Source organism: Caretta caretta, chromosome 14 (assembly GCF_965140235.1).
Source record: "Caretta caretta isolate rCarCar2 chromosome 14, rCarCar1.hap1, whole genome shotgun sequence".
Lineage (NCBI taxonomy): Eukaryota > Metazoa > Chordata > Testudines > Cheloniidae > Caretta > Caretta caretta.
This window is the reverse complement of record NC_134219.1, coordinates 45,994,524-46,018,118: the sequence shown is the minus strand read 5'-3', so window position 1 is coordinate 46,018,118 and position 23,595 is coordinate 45,994,524. Positions and strand designations below refer to the sequence as shown.

At 53.7% G+C, this 23,595-nt stretch overlaps 2 protein-coding genes across 11 annotated transcripts in view; both read right to left on the bottom strand.

Annotated features, from left to right (window-relative positions):
* Positions 1-1,401: 1,401 nt before the first annotated feature.
* Positions 1,402-9,861, bottom strand: LOC125621620 (killer cell lectin-like receptor subfamily F member 1). Its single transcript, XM_048818747.2, has 6 exons — positions 9,717-9,861; positions 5,647-5,745; positions 4,882-5,043; positions 4,099-4,253; positions 2,284-2,396; positions 1,402-1,641 (listed from the first exon to the last, which is right to left on the bottom strand). Exons 1-6 carry the CDS (start codon positions 9,799-9,801, stop codon positions 1,497-1,499), a joined length of 759 nt encoding a protein of 252 aa, XP_048674704.1. The 5' UTR covers positions 9,802-9,861; the 3' UTR covers positions 1,402-1,496.
* Positions 9,862-12,416: 2,555 nt separating this feature from the next.
* The window catches only part of LOC125621613 (C-type lectin domain family 2 member A), a 66,918-nt gene continuing 55,739 nt past the window's right edge, over positions 12,417-23,595 (bottom strand). For 6 of the 10 annotated variants that reach the window (XR_007352509.2, XR_012664971.1, XR_007352507.2 and 3 more), the window contains 6 exons: positions 22,125-22,469; positions 20,518-20,628; positions 16,578-16,738; positions 15,890-15,993; positions 15,143-15,439; positions 14,549-14,656 (listed from right to left, as the gene is read on the bottom strand). Coding sequence is in view for 1 of the 10 variants with exons in the window: in XM_048818724.2 (XP_048674681.1) it covers positions 14,533-14,656; positions 15,890-15,993; positions 16,578-16,738; positions 20,518-20,628; positions 22,125-22,299 (675 nt within the window). In the remaining 9 variants the exon portion in view is untranslated. Of the gene's footprint in view, positions 14,657-15,142; positions 15,440-15,889; positions 15,994-16,577; positions 16,739-20,517; positions 20,629-22,124; positions 22,470-23,595 lie in introns of all 10 variants that reach the window. The other 4 variants (XR_007352511.2, XR_007352514.2, XR_007352515.2 and 1 more) reach the window with 3 other exon arrangements.

Sequence of the window (23,595 nt, the reverse complement as noted above, 5' to 3'; positions counted from 1 at the left end):
GGGGCTGTTAGATTTTGTAGGGGCCCCTGACAGCAAGTCTTTTCCCCAATTTAAAACAAAATGATCACAATTGTGGCATCAAGGCTATTAAAGGGCAAGTTGAGCATAGCGTTAGTTAACATAAAGCAGTTCGGGGGTTATATTTCAGTCTTAATTCAAAATAGCCTACTTCTTACCTTAGAACAGCTGTTACATTAGGCTCTTTCTGGGAGGGAGTTTGGGGTGCAGGGGGGGATTCCCACCTGGGTAGGGGTGGAGGAGCAGGGGAGGGATGCGGGATCTGGGAGGGAGTTTGGGGTGCAGGAGGGGATTCTGACCTGGGGTAGGGGTGGAGGAGCAGGGGAGGGATGCGGGATCTGGGAGGGAGTTTGGGGTGCAGGAGCAGGGGAGGGATGCGGGATCTGGGAGGGAGTTTGGGGTGCAGGAGCAGGGGAGGGATGCGGGATCTGGGAGGGAGTTTGGGGTGCAGGAGGGGATTCTGACCTGGGGTAGGGGTGGAGGAGCAGGGGAGGGATGCGGGATCTGGGAGGGAGTTTGGGGTGTAGGAGCAGGGGAGGGATGCGGGATCTGGGAGGGAGTTTGGGGTGCAGGAGAGGATTCTGAGCTGGGGGAGGGGGGTTAGGGTGGAGGAAGGGGTGCGAGGTGCAGGCTCTGGCCAGGAGGTGCTTACCGCAGGCGGCTTCCAGCCGGCGGCACAGCAGGGTTGAGGCAGGCTGCCTGCATGCCGTGGCCCCATGCCGCTCCCAGAAGCGTCCGGCTGCTGGCACGTCTCTGTGCACCCCTGGGGGGAGGGGGACAGCGTGTCTCTGTCCACTGCCCTTGCCCGCAAGCACCACCCCACACAGCTCCCATTGGCCAATGAGCTGAGGGGACGGTGCTGGGGGTGGGGGCAGCACGCAGAGCCGCCTCCCTCCCTCCCCCAGCCTCCCACAGCCAGGGTTCCGCAGAGACATGCCAGCAGCCAGCCTCAACCCTGCTGTGCTGCTGGCCGGGAGACAAAACAGAGATGGTCACACTAGCTGAGCCAGGAAGAGAACCCAGGTCTCCAGTACTCTAGCCACTAGGCCACACTGCCTCTTTGCAATAGGTGTGATGTTCTTGAAACACTCTGAACTCTTGGAAGCAGGGGCAAAAAACAGAGATCTTCAAGGAGGTGCTTAAGTGCTTACCTCCTACTGGGAGCTAGGCACCTAACTAGCTTCGAGGGTCTGGACCCGAGTCATTGCTGGATCCTGCAAAGAGGGCTATGTAGGTTATTAAAGTGAAGCACACATGTCAGTCTTTGCAGGTTTGGGATCCTATGTTCCAGCCGAGCATTTCATAGAAAATAAAACAAAGGTTCCTTTAAAAATCTCAGCGCTGAGCATTAGAATCAGGGGTGGTTACTTCCTGGCTCCACCACAGCCCTGCGCAGATACAAATTTTGTAGCCCCATCTGAGCTGCAAAAATGGTCCATAGATATAAAGCGGATGGGTATCTGCAAATTGGCAGGGCGCTACAGATTGCTTGGTCGGCTGTCTATCGGGATGGCGTCCTTCTGGCAAATCCATCTGTATTCCCCGCTGCAGGTTTCCGACTGGATCTGACTCCCTTTGATCACCCCACAGCTGTTCTCTTCGGCAGATCCTTTCACGGGGAACCTGCCGGACCAACGGAAGAGTAATTGGTCACCTTCATGGCATCTTGTTAATGCAGGTCACCGACAGCAGGACTGTTCTGTGTGTCTAGACCCAGACTGGTGTTGGGGAAACCTTGTTGCTACTTGTAACTGGAGCACAAAGGATCTGGAAATCACGAAGACAAACCTCCTGGAGCACTGGGACGTCCTCACGGGGTGGATCTCCCCATTCCAGCATCTCTTCTGACTGAGAATGGGGGCTGGGTGGGGGGGGGGTCACTCAAAGCTCTTCCTTGGGATGCTGCGTCTCAACCTTCCTAAGAGTTAGGGCCAAAGTGTAGATTCTTCAAATGGTTTCCAAGTGATTTAGGAGCCTACATCTCATTCATGGTCAATGACACTAAGTGCCCAAGTCACTTGAATGCTTTGGAAAATTGTGCCCTAGAGTTTCAAAAACGGGTTGAGTGATTTTGGGGCCCCAACATCAGACCCCTGTTTATCAGAGGGAGGGTGCTCAGCACCTACCGGCAACTGGGCCCTTTTAAGCTGCCTCAGCTGGGCACCCAAAATCACTCGTCACTTCTGAAAGTCTTGGCCTCAGATAATAAGGGACACCCGCCCCCTCCCTTACATAACTCAGCAACCATCCAGAAAAGCAACTCACAGCGTCTGATTTAACAAGGATCCATCCACCCAGGTCCAATTCCTCTCAGGTGCGTTCGCACTGAGGCCAGTCCACACGAGGTACTTCTCTTGAATGCTGTCCCCTAGGAACTTCTATAAGTAGGAGACAGGCACTTGGGGGATGAGAACCCGCTGTGACTCCAAGCTGCTTTGCAAGCGGATTTGTAACAGATTCACATTCTCCGTGGATGAAGCACGGAGCAGGACACGTAATGCCAGCAGGTTACGCTAGCACCTGATGTTAGATTGCTATCCGAGCACCAGGTTAAATTCTCAGATAGTATTTTCCAGAGGGCCCCTCCCCCATGTACTGTCTGAACATTTCAACTATTCAAAGCTTAAAATGGGCACACTGGCACCTCTCCTGCAGTGCCCTCTTGTTCTCCAGTGTCTCAGCTTTCACTTAAAAAAGTGGAGTACATCTCTAGTTGTAATGACTTCAGACCAAGGCTTGAAAACGTAAAGCTGCCGGAACCCAGAGAGCAATATCTGCCTGAGTTTGCAGAGGGTCTGAAACAGCTCTGAGAGGATGTGACCTTCCCCATTCATCTCAATGGGTACTGACAGATACCAAGGACGATACTTTCCATGACAGCAGTTGGTCACTATTTCGTTGCTCAAAGCAGCAAAGAAGGGAGAGGGGACAAGCATAGTATGAAGATCTACACAGTCCACTCTGAGTCAGCTCATGTCAGTGGCCCCTAAGGGTGGGAAACGATCACTTGGAGGGTTTCCTCCCTTTCCAGTCAAGAAAGGGCCAATCCATGCAGCCCCTGGGCACATCCAACCCGCTGCAGGGGAGCTGAGTCCAGAGCCCTCGCAAGCCACACCTGGCACAATCTGTCACAAGTGGCATCTCATTTGGGTGCAGCCTGAATGTGCCGTTCCCAGCTCATCTGCTCTTCTTTCCAGGGCTCAGTCACACCTAAGCTGACAAACTCAAAGCTTGGGGTTTTTCAGTGCGTCTCCTTTGGGCATTTGACAGCACGGACACCAACTTTTTTCTGCGCCAGTGGGTGTTCACGCCCCGGCCCTGCCCCTACTCCAACCCTGCCCTAACTCTGCCCCTCCCTGCCCCGGCCCCGCCTCCTCCCCCGAGCGTGCTGCATTCCCCCTCCTCCCCCTCCCTTCCAGACTTGCCACGCGAAACAGGTGTTTCGCGGCGCAAGTGCTGGGAGGGAGGGGGAGAAGCAGGACGTGGCGGCTCACTCAGGGGCAGAGGCTGAGGTGAGCTGGGAGCTGCCAGTGGGCGCAGAGCACCCACCAATTTTTCCCCGAGGGTGCTCCAGCAGAGTTGGGGCCTACGTTTGACAGCACTTGGTGTATAGTCAGGTTCACTGTATCAACCTGTAGATCTCAGTTATTCTGTTTCCTGTGGCTGTTTAGAGCTTTTTCTCCCCAGCAACAGGAGAGAGAAACTTTAAATAAATATATAGGAAAATGTGATTGGAAACCCACAGAAACTGGCACAGGAATTTCGGGGGGACTAGTCCTATGATAAAACTAAGTGTATGCACAAGTGTTTGCAGAGTCATCGATTTGGCTTCTCCGCAACAAATTAGGGACATGATCCAACAGAACAGCTGCAAGACAGACAAGTGAGCGAGGACATTCCCAAATAGGGCAAAGCTGGTTACAGTATGGTCTTTGTTTAAAAGAAAAGTGGAACTGTGAAAAGTGGCCTTGGGGTAATTTTATCATTTTTTAAATCAGCTTAAAATGGATATTCCTTGACACCCCCATCTTTCCAGGTGAAGATTAACACCCCCACCCCTCTGCCTGTTTCTCACTTTACCATCTCATCCTGCTCCTGGATCACCACCATGTGAGCGCTCCTCGCTGAGCAGTCCTCAAGGCTCCTGGCCCAGATTTTACTCTCGGTAGAAAACCAGTAGCATTTGGCACCATGTGGCAGCCAGTCCGGGGGACAGATTTTGCAGCCAGTGCCCTCTAGAGGAAACAAACAGGAGACACCATTAACGGCTGAATTAGGTGCTTCCATTAAGAGGCTGCCTGGTGCAGCAGCTTGGACGACAGACTGGCTCTCAGGAAACCTTTGTTCTGTTCCTGGGTGACCTTAGGAAAGTCATGTCCCATCCCTGGGCCCCAGTTCCCCCTTTCACTGGGTGCCTGATCTGTGTAGATTGCCAGCTCTTTGGGGCAGGGCCTGTCTCTCGCTGTGTGTCTGGGCAGCGCCCGGCCCAACGGGGCCCTGATCTCAGCTGGGGCAGGGCCTGTCTCTCGCTGTGTGTCTGGGCAGCGCCCGGCATAACAGGGCCCCGATCTCAGCCGGGAGCTTGGGGTGTTAGCAGAACTCCACTGAAGGCAGTGAGATGACGCCAGGGATGACCAGTACCTTTTCATTGCCTGCAATGAAGCTATTAGCATTTGCACACCCTGTTCCACGTGATCAGGATAATACACCATTGGCACCTGCCCTTTCACTAATGCTATAACACTGCACTCAGCTACAGGGCAGCCATTAGGTGTCACTCAATCACTGCTCTGGAAGCATCTCTCCGGGGCCTTTAAACGGAGCTGTCAATCCCAGAGCCCAGAGAGAAGGCGCTGGGGTTACCCTGGGGGCGGCTGTTGATGGGAGCACACAGAGCCTGGCTCAGGCGTGACATGAGGTGGTTCAGACGGGCGCTGCATTCTGCCCCGTTTCTCTCTCTCCGCTGGGCACTACGGCTCACGGTGGCATTCGGCGCTGCTCCGGTCAGTCCTTCATGAGATGACCCTTGAAAACAGCCATGAGACCTGGGGTTAGAGTTCTTGCCTGGCAACAACAGAGTGGAAAATGAGCATCAAAGAATGTGGATCATGGGAAAAATCAAGGGGAGAAGAGAGAGAAAAGTAATTCATTGGGAGGGGCCAGGACAGGGACTGGTGGAATCTATCCCTGGCTCTGGGGTTGGGTGGTTAGAGCAGGGAAAGTTGGGTGTCAGGACTCTTGTGCTCTGGTGTTGTAGCTGACTCATGCTTTGGCCACCCCTCTATGGGCCTTAGCTTAGCCCTTCTGTAGCACAGGAATTACGACAGTACCCCGTACAGCCAGCATGCAAACGAGGGTAATTAACCACTGGAACAATTTGCCCAGGGGCGTGGTGGATTCTCCATCACGGACAACTTTAAAAATCAAGATTGGATTTTTTTCTAAGAGACCTGCTCTAGGAATTATGATGGGGGCAGGTCTCTGGCCTGTGTTATCCAGGAGCTCAGACTAGATTGTGATAATGGTCCCTTTTGGCCTTGGAATCTATGAAAAGCCTCTGGGATGAGCTGCTGAGACATGGGAAAGTTTGCAGGGTGTCCTCAAAACAAACAGGATCTAGACGCTCACCCAGAATGCTCAGCGCGATCACAGCCAGCGTCGCCACAACGCTCCAGACCCCCAAAATGCCGATGGTGATTTTATACCCATGCAGGTTCTCAGGAGAATCTGTGAATTCGGATTTGTAAGTCAGTTTCAGTGTCTCCTGGGCTGTGTGACAAGCATCAGCCATAACCCTTCGTAGACCCATCATGACGGGTGAAAGAAACAGAGGCCATGAAGTGATCTGCATCTGCTCCGTGTCTCAAACGCTCCTCAGCAGAGGTGGGTCACAGCTGTCAGAGCCAAGGGCCAAGATCTTAACATAAGAACGGCCCTACTGGGTCAGACCAAAGGTCCATCTAGCCCAGTATCCTGTCTTCCGACAGTGGCCAATTCCAGGTGCCCCAGAGGGAAATGAACAGAACAGGGAACCGAGTGATCCATCCCATCACCCATTCCCAGCTTCTGGCAAACAGAGGCTAGGGACACCATCCCTGCCCATCCTGGCTAATAGCCGTTGATGGACCTAGCCTCCATGAACTTACCTAGTTCTTTTTTGAACCCTGTTATAGTTTTGGCCTTCACATGTTAATACCCTAAATTAGTTAGGGATTTTAGGTCCCAGCTGGTGATACCTTACAGGGGTCTGGTTGCTGGGGTGCAGGCTCTCAGCACTACCTGGTAATTAGGGCCTTTAAAAATACTCTCAAGTAAAGCCTCCAAAAAACGAAGGGGACACATTCACCTGTCACTACAGCAGATCCAAAATCAGGATTTCCATCCCACAGGAAATTCTGACATGCTGACTTTTGGTTCTGTCTTGAAACAGGACAAAATAAATCAAAATATCAATTGTTTTGAACAGAACAGAAAGTTTAAACAAATTATTATAACTAAGCGTTTCATTTCTGGTTATTTCGACATCAACCCATGTGCAGTGGTGCTTCATGCCTCTGTTCTCCAGTACGAGTTGGGCTCCCCAGCTGGATTACATCTCCCACAATGCACCAGACTGGCTCAGCAGGGACCAAGGTGCATGATGGGAGGGGTAATCCGGCTGGAGAGCCCAGCTCACAGGAGCAAATGAGGGTGTGAGGCATCCAAACTACATCTCCCATGAGGCACTGCAGCAGCATGGGTGAACGGAGATTAATATTTTGTTTAGCTATTCCCCAAGTGGGAAATGATTTACACTGCTGTAGCACCTCGGAGTCTCAGTCATGCTCCAGGGCCCCACGGTGCTAGAAGCTGTATATTATTTATTAGGTATATCACTGTAATGCCCAGGAGCCTCAAGCCTGCCCCAGGTCTCCATTGTGCCTGGAGCTCTACAGACAGAACAAAAAGAGGGTCCCTGCCCAAGGAGCTCACAACCCAAGTATTAGGCACAGCACTCAGCAGATGTGACTGACACACACGGTGACACAGATCTGCTGAGTGAGACATGGTTGCTTCCACAGTGAGTTGGGCCTTCATTTCTCTTCGTAGCAGAACCGAAGAGCAGATGGGCCAGAAGGTCCCACACTTCTAATTTGCACTGCAGCTTAGTCCGCATGGCCATAGCCTCTAGATGTCCCAGTGCCCCCAGGCTAGGCACTGTACATATTTTTTTCACACAACGCACAGTCAACCTGTGGAACTCCTTGCCAGAGGATGTTGTGAAGGCCAATACTGTAACAGGGTTCAAAAAAGAACTAGATAAGTTCATGGAGGATAGGTCCATCAATGGCTATTAGCCAGGATGGGCAGGGATGCTGGGAATGGGCAACGGGATGGATCACTTGGATTACCTGTTCTGTTCATTCCCTCTGGGGCACCTGGCACTGGCCACTGTCAGAAGACAGGATACTGGGCTAGATGAACTTTTGGTCTTACCCAGTGTGGCCGCTCTTATGTTCTAGAAACAGACGGCTTCTGCCCTGAAGCGATTACAGTCTCAGATGAGACACAGCACGTGGATACAAACGGGAGCAGAAGGAACCAGTTAGATTCTGCTGATCAACATGATAAGGTGCAGTTACAACATCTTGCTTTTTACTTCTCTTTCTGTCTCCTTGGGAGCTCTCCTACTGCAGGACAGTTTTGCTTGGCATTTTGGCTAAGATTTCTCAAAGTAACTGGCGATTTCCCCTCCCCTCCCTGCCCAATCTGAGACTTAAAGGAGTCCTCTAGATTTGCGGAAATCACTGAGCACCTGCCCTCTAGGACCCTTGTGGTGTCCCAAGTTGGTTCCCCAAAGCAGCTACCTCTTTGCCCGCCATGCAAACTCTAACCGCCAGCCCAGTTCACAGAACTCACGCTGCAGGGAATGGGGTGTTTCAGTCTGGCTTTCTCCGACGCACAGCTGGAAGGGGAGTTAGTTACAGCTTTTGATCATCAGGCTGTGGGGGGGCGAGGGAAGGGAGAGTTGGAGACACAAATGGGAGGTAGGCAGGCATCCAACTCTCCAGGGGTTTCCATGGGCATTAGGAGCCTGACTGCTCTGGTTGACTTTGAAAGTCTCGCCAAAGCTGGTAGAGAGAGAACAAAGCAACACAGGAAATGGAGGTGAGAAACGTTTACGAGAGGATATCTAACAGGACACTAAGCATCCAAGGCAGGTCACTACAGAGTCATTGGCAGGACAGAGACACAGGATGTGGCGTTGCAGGGGTTATCCATATTACAGTAACGGCTGGAGATTCCAGCTGAGACCTCACTGTTCACAGAAAAAGGGCAGATGATAATCTCCCTGTTACTGACAGAAGGAACCAAGGCCCGAAGAGATGCACTGACTTGGTCACGGTCACACAGAGTCTGGTGCAGAGCTGGGAAATGGACCCAGATCTCCTGGGTCCCAGCCCAGTGCATTAACCATGAGCATATCCTGCCCTTCGTCACTTAGCCCTGCTGCTAGGTCATGACAGTAGAATGTCAGACTTGGCCCAAATTGCATTCAAAACACCGCCAACGTCCTTTTGCTACGACCCACCAGCAAGAACCTCACTCTACTTAGTCACCGTATGATCCAGGGCCTGGACAGGGTGAAACCAGAAATAGCCCCAGGCCTTTATCCAGAGTTGCCCTTCTATAAAGGCTGACTCTGCCTGGGGACATTCGGATACACCATCGATACAGCCAGTGCCTGCCCCAGCCCTGCTTGCATTGCAGCAGCGTGTTCAGGGCCCAAACCATGGACAGCAATAACACCCCCACCCCAGCTGCTGGGTTATTCACATTATTAAATACTGTTATTTTGGCAGGACCTGCAGGTGAACCAGATGGGCCCCGTTGGGCTGGGTGCTGCACAAAGGCGTTGGCGATCCCTGCCCCACACATAGGGTGACCAGATGTCCTGATTTTATAGGGACAGTCCTGATTTTTGGGTCTTTTTCTTATATAGGCTCCTATTACCTCCCACCCCATCCCGATTTTTCACATTTGCTGTCTGGTCAGCCTACCCACACAGCTCATCGGCTCACCTAGAGTTCTAATTGCATACAAACTACGCAGGAAATACAGCCAAGCTCTCTGGGTCCTGACTCTGATGGGGGTGCAGGGGCTGTGACTTGCAGAGACCAGCAGAGCGGGAACGGTGCAGAAGTAAGGTGCTGCCCAATAACCGCCATGCGTGCACATGGCGGTCCGGAGTTGGGCACGGACCTGCTCCAGCACTGTGGCTCTGGGTGCACTGCTCTGATACGCTCATCCCACACACCCTGCACACCCCTTTGCTGTTCTCCATCACCCCATATGAACATCCCAGTAGCTAAAACACACTTTTTAACTACCTCCCACACTATCGAAGCATCTCACCGTCTTTAGTGTATTTGTCCTCCCGACCCTCCCACCCCCATGAGGCAGGGCAGTGCTTTTATTCCCAGGCCACAGATGGGGAAACTGAGGCCCGGAGCAATGAAGGGATTTGTCGCCAGGGTCACACAAGAAGTTCTTGGCAGAGCTAAGATTCAAACCCAGGTCTCCCACATCCCAGGCCACAGCCTGAAACGCAACATGAAGCTGCCCCCTGCCTGCTTCCCATCCATCCTCTCTCAGACCCCTTTGAAAGCACAAGCCGGAATTACTGAGACAGCCTTGCGGAGACTTTGGAGCAATACCTTGGATCCCGTCCGCCGACAGGCGGCTGGCGGTTCCCGTCTTGGGCCGGAGATTCAATACCGTGTAACCCTCTTCATCCTGCATCTTCCAGAGTCGCTGCTTTAGTCTCCCAGAAAATGGGAAGGAAAGGGAAAATCAGAGAGAGACCCCAAGGGACTGGGGTGAGACTCGGACTGTTCAGTTTGTGAGGCTCCAGCGTGCAGAGGAAATGGCTGCCTCCCCTGGCCAGCATGCTTCGAAACCACACAGGAAACGTAACAGCTCACGCAGCAAGCTAGCGAGGGCACCAGCAAGAGGGACAAAACATGGGCCTTGTGTCCTATGCAAAAAGCAGCCTCAAAGCTCTTCCGCTTGCCTAAAGGCACCGGGTATTCCCAGCTCGTTCCCATAGCCAGCCCCTCGCCACAGTGGGACAGGGCTGGTGTGAGGACGAAGCACCAGACCCTAAACCCAGAAGCCAGTCCCCTGGATGCTTGGTAGGTGGGAGGACTTGAGCGCTCTCTGGAGAGCCTGGCTCGTGACCTCCCCATTCAAGGCTGACGGCCTAGCGAAAGCTTGTGCAGCCCCAAATGAGCAGGAGGGGGATCTACACTACAGCTCTGCTCTCCTGCCGTCAGGGAGCCAAGCCCCAATTCACCCCAACGTGAACTGGGTGCGACAGCCACTGGAGGAGAAGTTCTCTTCATCTCCAGCTCTGGGGAGAGTCCCAAAGGTCGCCCCCCTGCAGGCTAGTCAGCTGCACCCCTAAGGGGGGGTTTGCTTGCTATTGGTCTCAGCAACTCCCTCAATTCTCACTCGTGGCTCCAAGTAACTGCTTGTGTTCACTGCAGCCCCATGCCTTGCCTGGTGGGCTAAACCCAGCGAGAGGAGCGAGTGCCAGCAACTGCCAGACAAGGGCACAGCCGTCCCTCCGAGTGCCCATCAAGGAGCTGGGGATGAGCCCATGGTGAATATTAGGTCACAGGTGCCAAATGAAGCTGGAAAAGACAACACTGGGCCCCCTCAGCATGGTCGCGCTGATGGAGAGGAATCAAAGATTGAGCCTTTTACCCCACCCCACCAGGACAGGAAGCTGAGAGCCTGGAGCTAATCAGTCGCTGTAATCTCTGCAGCACCAAAGGGGGCCCCATTTCCTCACGTTCTGCCTTGAACCAGGCTGAAACGTGGTGGCCCAGGCAGCCTGGCTCCCACCTCAAACACTGACCCCTAAGCGAATGGAAAGTGCCGTGGGTGAGAAAGGGCTGATCTGAGAGGCTCGCAGAAGCCATGTGAAACACCAGCGCTCAGGCACCGTGGGGCTTGCTGGCCAGAGACCACTTCCTGTGGGTCAGTGTCATACTCCTGCCTTTGCAGAGGTGTGCAAAGCAGGGCTCTGATTGGCTAGACCTCTCCTTCTTACTGTCTTTGAATCTGCGGGACTTAACACTGAAAGCACCAGATATTAGACCATGTGGCTGTGATGACTCCAAGTCATGGTGCCTTCACCAGAGAAATCCTCCCATTGGAGCAGAGCCCACAGCCTTGGCCAAAACTCCGCAGGAATATTTTTGTAAATGAAAAAAAATTATTTTTTTTTTTGACAAAAAACGAAAGTTTTCCAGTTTTGGACTGAATGGTTTGCGGTCTCCCTCCCACCCCAACTTTCTTGCCCTTCCCTTGCTTTTGCCACTGAAAAAGGGCAGGGTGGAGAACAAAGGAGAAAATCCAAACACATTTTGGTTTGGTACTTGTAAGCTTCCATAACATATTTACCATATTTCCATCAGCCGTGGGGAGAGCGCCACCCGGCTGAGTTTGGCTCAGGTCCGTAGGCCACTCAGGGGCGGCTAGAGAACCTCAGTACTGGTTGATTCCATGGAACATAGATCCTTGCTTTGGTGACTACTAAAGCTGGGGTTGGGGTGGGATTTTGAGAAGCACAAATCCCTGTTGAAAGGCAGGAAGACTAGGGCACCTAACTCACCTCCACTTGGCCCAGTCATAGGTGGAAGAGCAGGGGGCCACTGCTGGGTTTAGATGAGAAGGAAAGAGGGCGAACTCCAGGTTACTGAGCTGAGTGTGTGAAAAAGGAAGCAACTGCCCCCCAATCAGGCCAGAGCAGCTGGAACAACCTGTACAGGGAGGGGACAAGAGCCACTGAACCAAACCGTAAGCCCTGCATATGATGGAAACCACGTCAAGCCAGGCGGTGTGGCAGCTAATTAAAAAAAGAACTAGATAAGTTCATGGAGGATAGGTCCCTCAATGGCTATTAGCCAGGATGGGCAGGTATGGCGTCCCTAGCCTCTGTTTGCCAGAAGCTGGGAATAGGCAATGGGATGGATCACTTGATGATTCCCTGTTCTGTTCATTCCTTCTGGGGCACCTGGCATTGGCCACTGTCGGAAGACAGGACACTGGGCTAGACGGATCTTTGGTCTGATGCAGTATGGCTGTTCTTATGCCCCCCCAACATCCTAGCAACACTAGGAAACCAGCATAGTGGTTTTTCGACTGGTCGGCTTAACCCACTCTACTCCTAAAATTAAGAAGCTGGTAACCTAATCCCAAACTCTATCTTCACTGACCTCAACAAGACTACAGGCTGGCATGCGTGCAGATGTGTGCGTGGTTTTGAATAAATACTGTTCTCCATTGTGATCTGAGCAGCTCACCAAAAGTTTAGAGTCTAGTAGGTTGTCTCAGTTAGGAGACATTGGTGAGAAGCCATTATTTATTTAATGAAGGTTTGTTTATTTACAAAACCAGTACAAAGGACCCGTTTCCCTGGACACCGGAGAAAACAGGTAGCAGGAAACAGCTTATTTTGCTCACAGCACCAGGAACACATTTTTCAGCCTGCACCTCTGACCCCAAAACCTCACTCCAGGCTCAGACGCCTTGCTTTCAGCTGTTCCTTCCAGCTGTCTGTGTAGCTCTGTAGTTCCCCGTGTTCTGCACCCACCCCTCCAGAAACTGGCAAAACCCTGCCACCCATTTAGTACAGAAGTCTCAGACAGGGTCACATACACTGTGTGTCTGGGGAAAGGGCTTGCAATGACCTTATTCTGACAGTTATGTTAATCGAAAGGTCCATTCACACCCATTAGTCTCAGTGAGGTTTGTACAGCCATCAGCACAATACTAGTCAGGCATCATTAATCTTAACACTGCAATTAAGTTACCTTGCAATACAAAACCACGTCCAACGATAATGCTTCATTTACAGCATGACAGCCTATTATAAATACTGTGCAAAAAAGGGCTGTCAAAAAATATATAGCTTAGTGATAAATAGCATAATTAAGTAAATCACAGTTTACAAAGACTTAAAAATAAACATAAGAGGAGTCCATGGCTCAGCGTTAAGATGCAGTGCACTTCGGGTTGATCTCAGATTATCAGCTGCACGAGACAAGACCTCCTTTCTGCAGCAGCTAGTAAAGCGCAGAGGTAGGAAATCAGAACAGTTGCATGGTTATCCAGAGCCACCTCTCAGCTTCCCATTCTTCCCAAAACCAAACAGCTCAGGTTTCAAGGTCACAAAAGACCATTATGACCATCTAGCCTGACCTTCTGCCTAACAAAGCAGAGAAGCTCACCCAGCGATTCCTGCATTGAGCCCAGTAACTTAGGATAAGCTGAATTCCAACTGATCCCCGCCCCTGCCCCTCACAACAGTGGAGAAGCTACTATGAGGCATGGTATCGTCTTGGGTCATTCTTGATCAGAGATTGCTGCCCTCCAAAACATTCCTCGGTCCCCAGATCAGAGAGACTAAGGTCATGTCGAAGCTACAAACTTAAGTCGACCTATTACCCACCGGAGGAGGAACAGGGTACATCCCCTGTCAATCAGAGCACACAGCGCGAGCCAGAGCATTGGATTTGCGGATTTGCTGAGAGCCTGGCTCCCCGCAGGGGTTCCTGCCGGGTTCTAAGCAGCCCGGCTAGGAGAGGGTAGACCAGGCAACAGCCTGCTTAGGAGTGGGGAGCCCCCCACCCACCTGGTTGTGACAGCCCTAGCTAAGGGCCAGGTATGAGGTTCACAGCAGGGGCCTACCAGCCTATCTTGTCAATTTCTTGGCTCCAGCAGGCAGCTGTGAAATTGACAAGAACGACGTAACTTGGTGTCTACAGGGACACTGTGCCGCTCTAACTACACAGACAGAAGCCTTACGCCTGCCGTGCCAGTGGAGTTATGACGTCAGTGCAGTAGGGCACTTACACTGGTGGGAGCAAGGCTGTAGTGTGGACACTGACATAATTAGGTCGACATAAGCTGCCTTACGTCGCCCTCTCTCTGTAGCGTGGACCAGGCCAACGACTGGAAGCTCAGGTAAGCAGGAGGCTCATTACAGCTGGAAGGGCTGGTTGTGGAAGCGATTCCGTGGCATTGAGGCGGCTCAATGGGAAGATGAGATCAAAACTGCTCCCTGAAAGGTGGCTCAGAATTTGGTCCTTATTTGCCTGTCTTGGTGCCCAGACATACCAGAGGAAGGGGCCTCAGGTGAGAACCGGCTGGTTCAGGAATCGCCAGTTCATCCAGTCCAGTCTCCTGTCTGAGTGGCCAGTACCAGCTGATTCAGAGGAAAGGGCAGGTCAGCTAATGGACTGTTAAGAGATCACTCATCCATTACGGAAAGTTTACTCCCAAGGATAGGGATCTTATGCTCTGAAGCAGAAGTGTCTGGCCCATCTCAGATGCTTTTTGGTTTAGTCCTCACTAGCATGACTGCAAATGCTCTCATTAGCCAGAGAAACATCCGAGCCCGTCAGCATCAATGATGGCCCGTCTCTTCAGGGTTGAGCCTTCAGCCCCCTGCCCAGTGCTGTGCTAAACCTTTGCACACATGTGGGGTTTGCTGCAGATCCAGTGTCTCTCCATAGAGCACCGCGAGGAGCTGATGGCTTTTGCTTCCTTCAGATACGCGCACTCCCCTCCCCCTCCGATTTTAAACCTGCAGGGAAGGAGCAAAGGGACCGTCAGCAACGGGGAGCAGGGGCTGCTGGGCAGAGGGTTCCCAGTCACACAGCAGGGTCACAGCACAAACACACACAGACAGACAGTTGCACCGCGTGCCAAGGGAGGTAACCGGGATTACCCCCGTAGCATAGATGGGGAAGTGGAGGCGCACAGGTGCTGCCTGGGGCGGGTCCCTTCACAGCAGCTCGTGACAAAGCTGGGATCAGAACCCAGGTCTCCCGATTCCCCATCCCTTGCTCTAGCCGCTGGCCCACGCTGGCTCTTAAGGGGAGGCTCCTTCAACTGCAGGGTGAATATTCACCTGTACTTCGGTTGGGGGCAAAATCAGAGCAGCCCTCTCCCTCCCGCCCCGGACCTGGTGGTTGCTGGGGAGCTACACGTTTAACCCCTTCGTGCTCCCCGGCGGGTGGAATCAGGACACCCGTCACTCAGGTTTAGCCACCCCACCACCAACACCTACGTGAGTGTTCGGTGCAGCTCCAGAGTCTCCCTGTTGCAACAGATGGACATGCAGATGGAAGTGGTCGGACAGAGCCAGCAGCAGTTCCTCCAGTAGGGATCAGCCAGACACAGCCGCCAGCTTTCCTCCCACCCCTGGCAGAGTCAAGTCAGCACCAGCTCCCCCAGCACCAAGGAGTGTAGTTCAGAGCTGGCCGCCACTGTCATGGGGGGGACCAGAGAGAGAAGAAAGCAGCAGGTGACAGGAAAAGCAGAGCCTAGGGCAGAGAGGTCACCCCAGCACATGGGGAGCTGCTGACTATGGTGTTGTTTGGGACGGGGGCAGGGAAGGAGGAGACAGACAGTGAGAGCAGCTAGGTTAGATCTCAGCACAGATGCAGAGCAGCTGGAAATTCGCCCCCCTCAGGCTGGGGAGGAGGGGTCTCCCCCCCTGCAAAAGCAGCTAAGACCCATGGCAGAAGACTGGTGCAGAGGGAACCAACCCCTCCCAGCCCCATGAAGCCCCCAGGGGCAGGGGGTTGAGATCTCTGAAGGCAGAGAGGAATCGGCACCGCACAGGACTGGGATCTGAGAGCTCGGATCCCCCATTGCTTCCCACAGAGAGTAGTGCGGAGTGGGGCAGGTCGCAGACATGGGGAGCACGTTGAGGTCATACAAGACTCAGGTCTCCCTGGTCAGCGACGAGTCCCAGCTCGGTCTGAGTCTGGCACGCCAGATGTCCGTGACCCAACACTCGGGGAGAACTCACCAGCTGTTGAATTTGGTGCCGTTCATCCATGTCCAGAGCTGGTCCGTCTCCTTCCGGAGGCCAAGCCAGTGGTCCCTGAGGCCTCTGTAGTGGAGCATGAAGTCCTTCAACCGGAGCAGAAGAAAACCGACATGACACGCCTGACGGAGCTCCCAGCGAGCTGGGTTTGAGTCTACGGGACGACAGACGGGGCAGCCCCGCGCCCCATCCAGCAAACATGTCCTGTGCAGCATCTGCCCCCGGCTGCAGCCAACACATGGCTTGGAAGAGATTATTCTAAAGTGACGTGATCTGGGGACCCCTGACCCTTCCCAGAGCCCCAGCTGTCAGAGGGCAGGGGCTCAGTCCTTTGCGATAATCAGCCCTACTTGGGGGGTGTCTCACTTGGGCTCCCACATCCCTAGTCACGTCAGAAACACCTGGATGTAGCCTAAGAGCCACAGGAAGCCGGGCGCTCCAGGGACAAACTGAGGCCCAGGGGAAAGCAGCAGGGCTGGGGCTCAGGGAATCAGGAGGGCAGGGAGCTGCGACACCTCAGGCCAAAGAGATGGATGGAGAAGAGATCTCAGTGGATGGGGAGCCTGACCTCTCATCCCGCCGGCTCCCAATCCCACCCCAGCAGGGTCCGAGCCCTGGCACCATTCCAGCACCAGCCCACGCCTGGCCTCTTGCTGCCCAAGGGACTCACCATGTCCTGCTGTGTGTCGATCCCAGCCAGGGAGGCACCCAGTGCAGAGCAGCGGCTCCGGCTGTAGGTCCAGTTCCCTTCGGTCTCTGAGAAATAGTAGCATTTCCCTTGGAACGTGACCGAGCCATTGGGGCAGGCCACAGGTGCCCTTGATGGTACCCCTGGAAAGGAGAGAGAACAGGGTGAGTCTGTCCCTGTCCCCTTCCCCGCCCTGCACCCCAGGGGAGCAGCCCCTCAGGCACAGACACCCCACCCCGTCTGAGTAGAGAGCAGGGACCCCATATCAGAGCAAGTGACTCTGGGCCCGAGACAGATCCCGCCCCTCTTCCTGATTAGCGGGGACACGTGCTGACCCTCCGTACGGACTGCGAGGCAGGACTTCTGGGTTCTGATCCCTCCACCCTGCAGTACCATCCCCATGTGGCCCCTCTGTAGAAGGGGACAGTTGCCCTGCTGCCCCTGGGGCTGAGAGGGATGGTGGCTGGACAGCGCTCGGAGAGTTCAATGGCAAGTTTCACTAAGCAAAGGGAAATTCACTTGGGTCAGTATCACCCTCTCACTTTATCCCGGGGGGTGGAGGGCTGGCGATACAGAAGGGGAGGGGCCGGCTCCAGGTCACAGGGAGTCAGTGGCCGAGCTGCGATTCGGACCCAGGAGCCCTGGCAGCCAGTCCTTCGCTCACACCACACCCCTCCTGAGTTCAGGGTGGGGCTCACACAAGTGTCAGTTACAGCGCTTTTGTAAGACGAATTTCAGGGGCGCGCTCAGCCCGTGGCACTAACTGGGTTCTGAGAGGTGGGAACTTGAGCACGTCAGCCATGGGAAGCTGCTTCTGTGCTGCGAGTTGTTAGACCCACCGGAAAAACGTATCGGGCCAGGGCAGTGATAGGGCCGGGGCACAATCTCCAGGGATGGCTGGCACACAAATCCAGCAGTTATGCTGGGTCTGGCTCTGCAGTGATTTGCCCCAGATGGCTGGGACCGGACACACACAGGTGCTGCCATTCACTTGTATAGGCCAAGCTCAGGCACCCCCGTGGTGGGTGTAGCATAGATACCTAGACAGAGGCACGATCGCCTGGCCCACCCTTCCTATTTATAGGCTTTTCAGCATGCGCACACCCACCCACCCACCACAGCCGCACCTGAGTTTCCCACAAGCACAGATCGATTTTAGCCTCAGGTTTCCCCCCCGCCCGGTGAGGCAGGGAAGTGACATTATACCCTTTTCACTAAGGGGGAAACTGAGGCACGGAGCGGGGGAGCATTCTGTCCCGTCACCCAATAGCAACAGCACCCAGAAGTCCCAACTTCCGTGCCAACGTTTTAACCACAGGCCTGACCCACACCTGGCTGTCGCACAGAATGGGGATTCTGCCTCCTTAATCCCCATGAACAGCACCAGGGAGGGCTTGGAAGGGGTCTGGGCAGTACTTTGAATGGGTTGAGTAACAGAAGTTACATTGGGGACGTTCCTGCCTGTCACTGTGTGACTGGCCTCAAACAATAACGGGCCCAGCCCTACCTGTCCCTCATTCCACCCTCCTCCCCGGGTGGGGAAGGTAAAGGGGCCCCATGACAGGCCATGGGGTTAAAAGTCAGCGAGAAGCTCCCGGAGAGGCAGCAGGGAGCCTCCGAGGGAGAGGAGGGCTGATTGCCTGTGGGCAAGGAGAGTTGGAAGGGGCCAGCTCGGAGAAGCCAAGGGAGGGCAGCAGCACGATTCCTGGCCTGAGGAGGGGGAATCTACCCAAAGTATCGCACAGGCCCAGGAAGGCCAGGGGGAACCCTGAATCCAGGGGAACAAGGCTTAGGCTTGATGGGCGAAAGAGCGCTTTGATTTGCTATAACAGACCCAACGAGGCAGCACAAACGTGGAAGAATCTTAGTTTAAGATGCTCTGGCCTGGGAATGAGCTCCTTACAAGACACACAAGAGGGAGCTGGAAGCCGCACATCTGCTGGGACATGTCTGGCCACAAGAGAGCACTGTTATACTGTCCCTATTGAAATGCCTAGATGCTCTGCATTGACTTCAGTGGGAGCTGGGATAGGGCCACGGCACTCAGCCCAAGGACATCGATCATGTTATTTAATTCCCTGCCTGCCCAACAAGGGCCTAACAAGATGGCAGGGTTATTAGAGACATTAAGAACCAAGCACGGCAGAGTTCAGGTTACCTCCCCCGCAATCACCTTAACTCTGCCCCCTTGCAGTGACACTGGCCTGCTCCGGTCACACGCTGAATAGGGAACTGAAACCCACTCTGCATAACATGCAAAGCCTATGTTTGTCTCTGAGGCCAAGCAGAGGAGCAGGGGTCTCAGGGACAGTGCTGCTTTCCAGGGGGACGTCCTGGGCAGGGGGAGGTTGGATATTTAGACTACCTGCAACTGGCTCTAGTACAGGGGTCTCAAACACGCGGCCCGCGGGGTTCTTCCCTGCGGCCCGCCAAGCTTCCCGCAGCCCACCCCGTCCCCTCCCCAGTGCGTTGCGTCCCCAGCCTGCTTCCAGGGCAGGGGTGGGCAAACTACAGCCCCGGACCAGATCCAGCCCCTCAGGGCTTTGGATCCGGCCCCTCAGGGCTTTGGATCCGGCCCACGGATTTGCCAACCCTGTGGTGCTGAGGGACCCGCGCCGCTCCGGAAAGCATGCCCCTGCCACCCCGGAGGCGCTCAAGGTAAGCGGCGCCGGGCCAGAACCCGAACCCCTCCTGCCCTGAGCCCTCTGCCTGCACCCCAACCCCTGCCACACCCCGCACTCCCTCCTGCGCCCCAACTCCCTGCCCTGAGCCCCTGCTGCACCCTGCACTCCCTCCTGCACCCCAACCCCTTGCCCTGAGCCCCCTGCTGCACCCCACAGGCAGGGGCAGGGGGCGATGCGGCCCTTAGGCCAACGTACGAGTCCTCATGTGGCCCTCCTGGTGATTGGAGTTTGAGACCCCTGCTCTAGTGACACGGGGAGTCACCTGCCTCAGGGATCCCGAGGGCTTCAATTTGTGAGGGGCTGGGTCGCTGCTATGCCAAGCCCTCCGTGCCAGAACAGAACAGGTCCTTCATGAGGAGCAGGGCTCTGATCGGCCTTGCACAGCACCGTGTCCAATCTAGGCGGTAACGATACTGAATAATAAACATGCATGAGCTGAAGGGCTCCACCGGGAACCACATCCCATCAGGCTAGAGAGAGGGTGGCAGCGTGTTTCCTGGGCTGGGCTTGGCACGAATGGAGAGGGCAGCTAGATTTTCTAGGAGTGTCTATGGGGGCAGAGCGAAGGTGGCCTGAATGCCCAGAGTGCTAAGGGCAGCCTGGGTTTTAATGTTGAGGGGGTTATTTGAACTGCTGTTCTTGCCAGGCCCCAGCAGGAGGAGTCAGGGGAACGTAGCAGCAGCCTTAACCCCGGCAGAAATGAAGGTTTGTGTGTGGTGAATCTATAATAAGGTTCACATTTAGCAGCATGAATAGTGTCAACAGCGTGTGCCAACTAGAGCGGTTAATAGCTGAGAGGGAAACCTCCCATCTTCGTTCCAACTTGACCGGACAGGTTTAATTCCCAGCTGTGCTGTAAGAGCGCCCCCTTCTCCCCCACAACCCCACTGACTAATCAAGCCTGTCTCAAAGACACTGTAGTACCTGCAAGCCCTGTCTTGGGAGTAGCCAACAAGCAGGGATGCAGGCATGCTCAGAGCAACACTGGACAGGTGAGCTAGAGATCTTGTGGTGGGAGTTAAGTTCAGTCCATTGCTCCAGGTGTAAGATGGGCCATGTGTGTCTGAGCTGTACAGAGGGAGCGATGGGCTCTGGGACAAAGAATCAGAGATGTCTCATGGGAACCCTTCCTGAACCCAACGCTGAAGCCAGACAGGCTGGGAGGGGAGAACATGCACCTGAGACAGCTCCAGGCTGAATGGGAAGCGCAGAGGAGGGCAGGCAGGCTGGGAACTCACCTGGCAGAGTTGCAGCCAAAACAATGACGGCAAAGAACAGAACCACTGCCATACTGGAGACACAGATCAGGACTTTACGCACGAATGGGTCCCTGAAGGGAGATTGAGAACCTGAAAGAGAAGCCAGGCAGGTTCCCACAGCTGCTCCACAGCAGAGGGTCGGGGAGCCAGCGTTAGTAACCACCAGCATCGGAGCTGCCATAGACCAGGAATTTATTTGTATCACTGGTATGTGTGGGCGCATGGACATTAGTTAAAACCATGCAGAATCCTAACACCAGCCTCCCCAGATCCCACCGAGTTACAGGGATCTCGGCTCCTGTTAGACGATAAATGGGGCTAGTTAATCCCCCTCTTCCAGGCCAGACTCTCCTGGAGCATCGGAAGGGTGAACGGCTCCCTGCTGTCAGGGATGGGAACGGGTCTCACCCTCCCTTTCCCTGCAGTCTGGGCCCCAAGCTGTGTTCAGGCCCCTGCCTGGGGGCTTAGACTCTCAGGCACTGAGCCCCCAGGCCCAGCTGCACTCAGCTCCTCTGCCTCATGCCAGGCAGCTCTGAGCCCAGAGCAATTGAACACATGACCCCCTGCCCCTCCCTCGGTGAGTGTGGGGGGAAAATCTACTATCTGTTCATAGAACATTTCATTCTGATTCCTCCAGAGAGCGGAGAAAGCGCCTTAGCATCGAGACTTCAGACCCTCTGAAAAATGAAGGAATGGGGAACAAACCCCAGCCGCCCCTGTGTGAAAGAAGAACAGCTCTATGACCCCACCCAGCCTTCCCCAAATGCCCAGAGCCACGTTTTCAGAAGGCCCAGGGGAAACCATGCTCGAACATGGGCTGTGGCCACAGGCCTTCTCAACGGAAGGGAGAAATTTCACACTGTCCCCATACCCTGGCTCCTCGCCATGCGCAAGTGGGGGGCCCTGGATGTGCCACAGATGTGGCTAGACTGTAAGGTCTCTGGGACTGCCATTGTGTGTACGTCCGTCCAGAACCCAACCCAGCACAACAGGCCCTAGGCTGGCTGGTCTCTAGGTGCTGGAACAGAAATACAAGAATCTGCGAGGAGATCTATGCTCTCCCGTTCAAAAGTCTGGCTCTTATGGTAAGCAGAGGGAAGAAGGGATGGAATGAACACAGGACAGGGGCCAAGTGTTTTAGATGCAGACCCTGTCATGCGTAGGAATAGGGCTAGCGCCCCTTTAAATAGCTGGTGAGCCCTCCAGTGGCGCTCACTGTGTTTTAGGTTTGAGAAGCCGGCCCGCGCAGCACTGTACATGTAGCTGGGCCCGGTGTGTCCATGTGTAGTTAGTACACGTGGATATTGGGCACCCCACAGCGTCCTGGGGTTGGTTCAAAGCATTTTGGTATCTTTCACTCTCTAAACAGGAGCGACACGTGCCCACCCAGAACTGTTCATCCACAACCCCCCGCCGCACATAGAAAAGGGTGGTTACAGGTGCAGGCTGGGTAACTGCCTCCAGGAGCCCACTGGGGCAATCAGGGCCTTGCTACCTGGACAAATGCAAGGAGACGAACCCTCAGTGGAAGGAGAATTTGCATGTGTCTCCCCCAGCCCGTTCCCTGATCATGAAGCTGTGATTACCTGGGTCTTGTTCTCTCCTTACATCTCCATTCCTACTTGGCAACTCCATTAATAATTGTTCTTGTTGAGGATTATTTCGAGTTTCCATCTCCCCTCCTGTCTCAGGGTCTCCATTACAAGTGGGGTGCACCTCTCCTTGCGGACTCTGCTCAGTAGAATCTGCTGTTTCCCGCATCTCTCCACTGACACACACAGGTTGCTCTGATCACCTCTGATCCGCGCCTCCCCGGCTGTAGCGAGAGTCACTCCGATTCCTCTGCCCCTGCAGCTTTCAGTTCTGCGCAGAAGCGAAGGTGTAACACTCAGAATAGTTCAGGGCACAGTGAGGTCAGTTCTTGTCATTCCCTGTTTGGTCCAAGAACATAAGCATCACAACACCCAGTTAGTTTTTGGCTTCTGAATTCTACTGCACAAGTTGAGAGCCCGCAGAACTGATCCTAATCCACCAGCAGGACCCAGACCCTGCCAGAACAGCTCAATGGCACCACAAACATTCACACATTTGGCACATGGATCAGGCCAGCTTTTGGTCCCAAATTCAAGACTTTGCCTAAAGGAAAATGACAGTTTATTGATGCAGTCTCTCCCCACGCCCTGGAATCCACCAACATTCAGCCCCTCACCCTGCTGCTCCTAACAAGTGAAGTTCTTACCAGGATAACAAGAGTTTTTAATCTGACATTGCTCGGCAAGAACATTTCAAACCCTGTATCCAGCATCTAGACTCAACTGGCTCCTGTTTTTGGCCCAGAACCTCTAAATCACATCAGTAGCAGGTAACAGACCTGGAAGTCTCCATTCACAGAAAGTCATTTACCCTTGGTTACTGCTATTCCCCCAAGCATGGGCAGTCATGCAGTGCCTCCTATCAGATCTAGCAACCAAAGAGCAAGAAGTTAGTGAGTGTCTGCCTGAGAATCTTGTACATGAAACTCACTAAAATATACACCGTTTTTGAGACCTCAGTGCACTCAGTTGACCCTCATCATCATAAGGCATTTTTGGTCCAGCAGTTAAACAGATTCTCCTTCATACAAGTTTGTATTCATAGTTGGGAGATTGGGGCTAGATCTGGAAAAAACAACAAAAAGCAACCCACCCATTCTCTTTTCTTGGTGAAGATAAGCAGCACTCTCATCCCCTTCTACAAATCTACTATTGTAGTCATCGTTTTCCTGTGTTGAAAGTATCGGCTTGGCACTGTTCCAGTAAAAGGTCAACAGGAAGATTTTGCTTGTTAGGCTTAGCAGAATTAAATTTTTATAATTTCAATGGATAACACTGGTTTACTTGTAATTTTTTTTATATTTATCAATTTAAATTTTCACAGCTGTGAAGAAGGGGGTGGGGGAGGCGGCGTCAGACAATATTTAAGGACAACAGATGTTGATATTTTAAAAGTTTTCTTACTTTGCCAGGCTGCACATTTCAAACATCACCAATGGAGATATTCTCCGTCAGCGTGTCTATG

Bases quoted from the DNA above. Each gene is read 5' to 3' on its own strand.
- LOC125621620 (XM_048818747.2), bottom strand. From the start codon at position 9,801: ATGCAGGATGAAGAGGGTTACACGGTATTGAATCTCCGGCCCAAGACG. The intron at 5,746-9,716 runs GTATTGCTCCAA...CCGAATTCACAG, and splicing joins GTCGGCGGACGGGATCCAAG to ATTCTCCTGAGAACCTGCAT. The intron at 5,044-5,646 runs GTGAGCGTCTAG...GCTGTTTTCAAG, and splicing joins GATCGCGCTGAGCATTCTGG to GGTCATCTCATGAAGGACTG.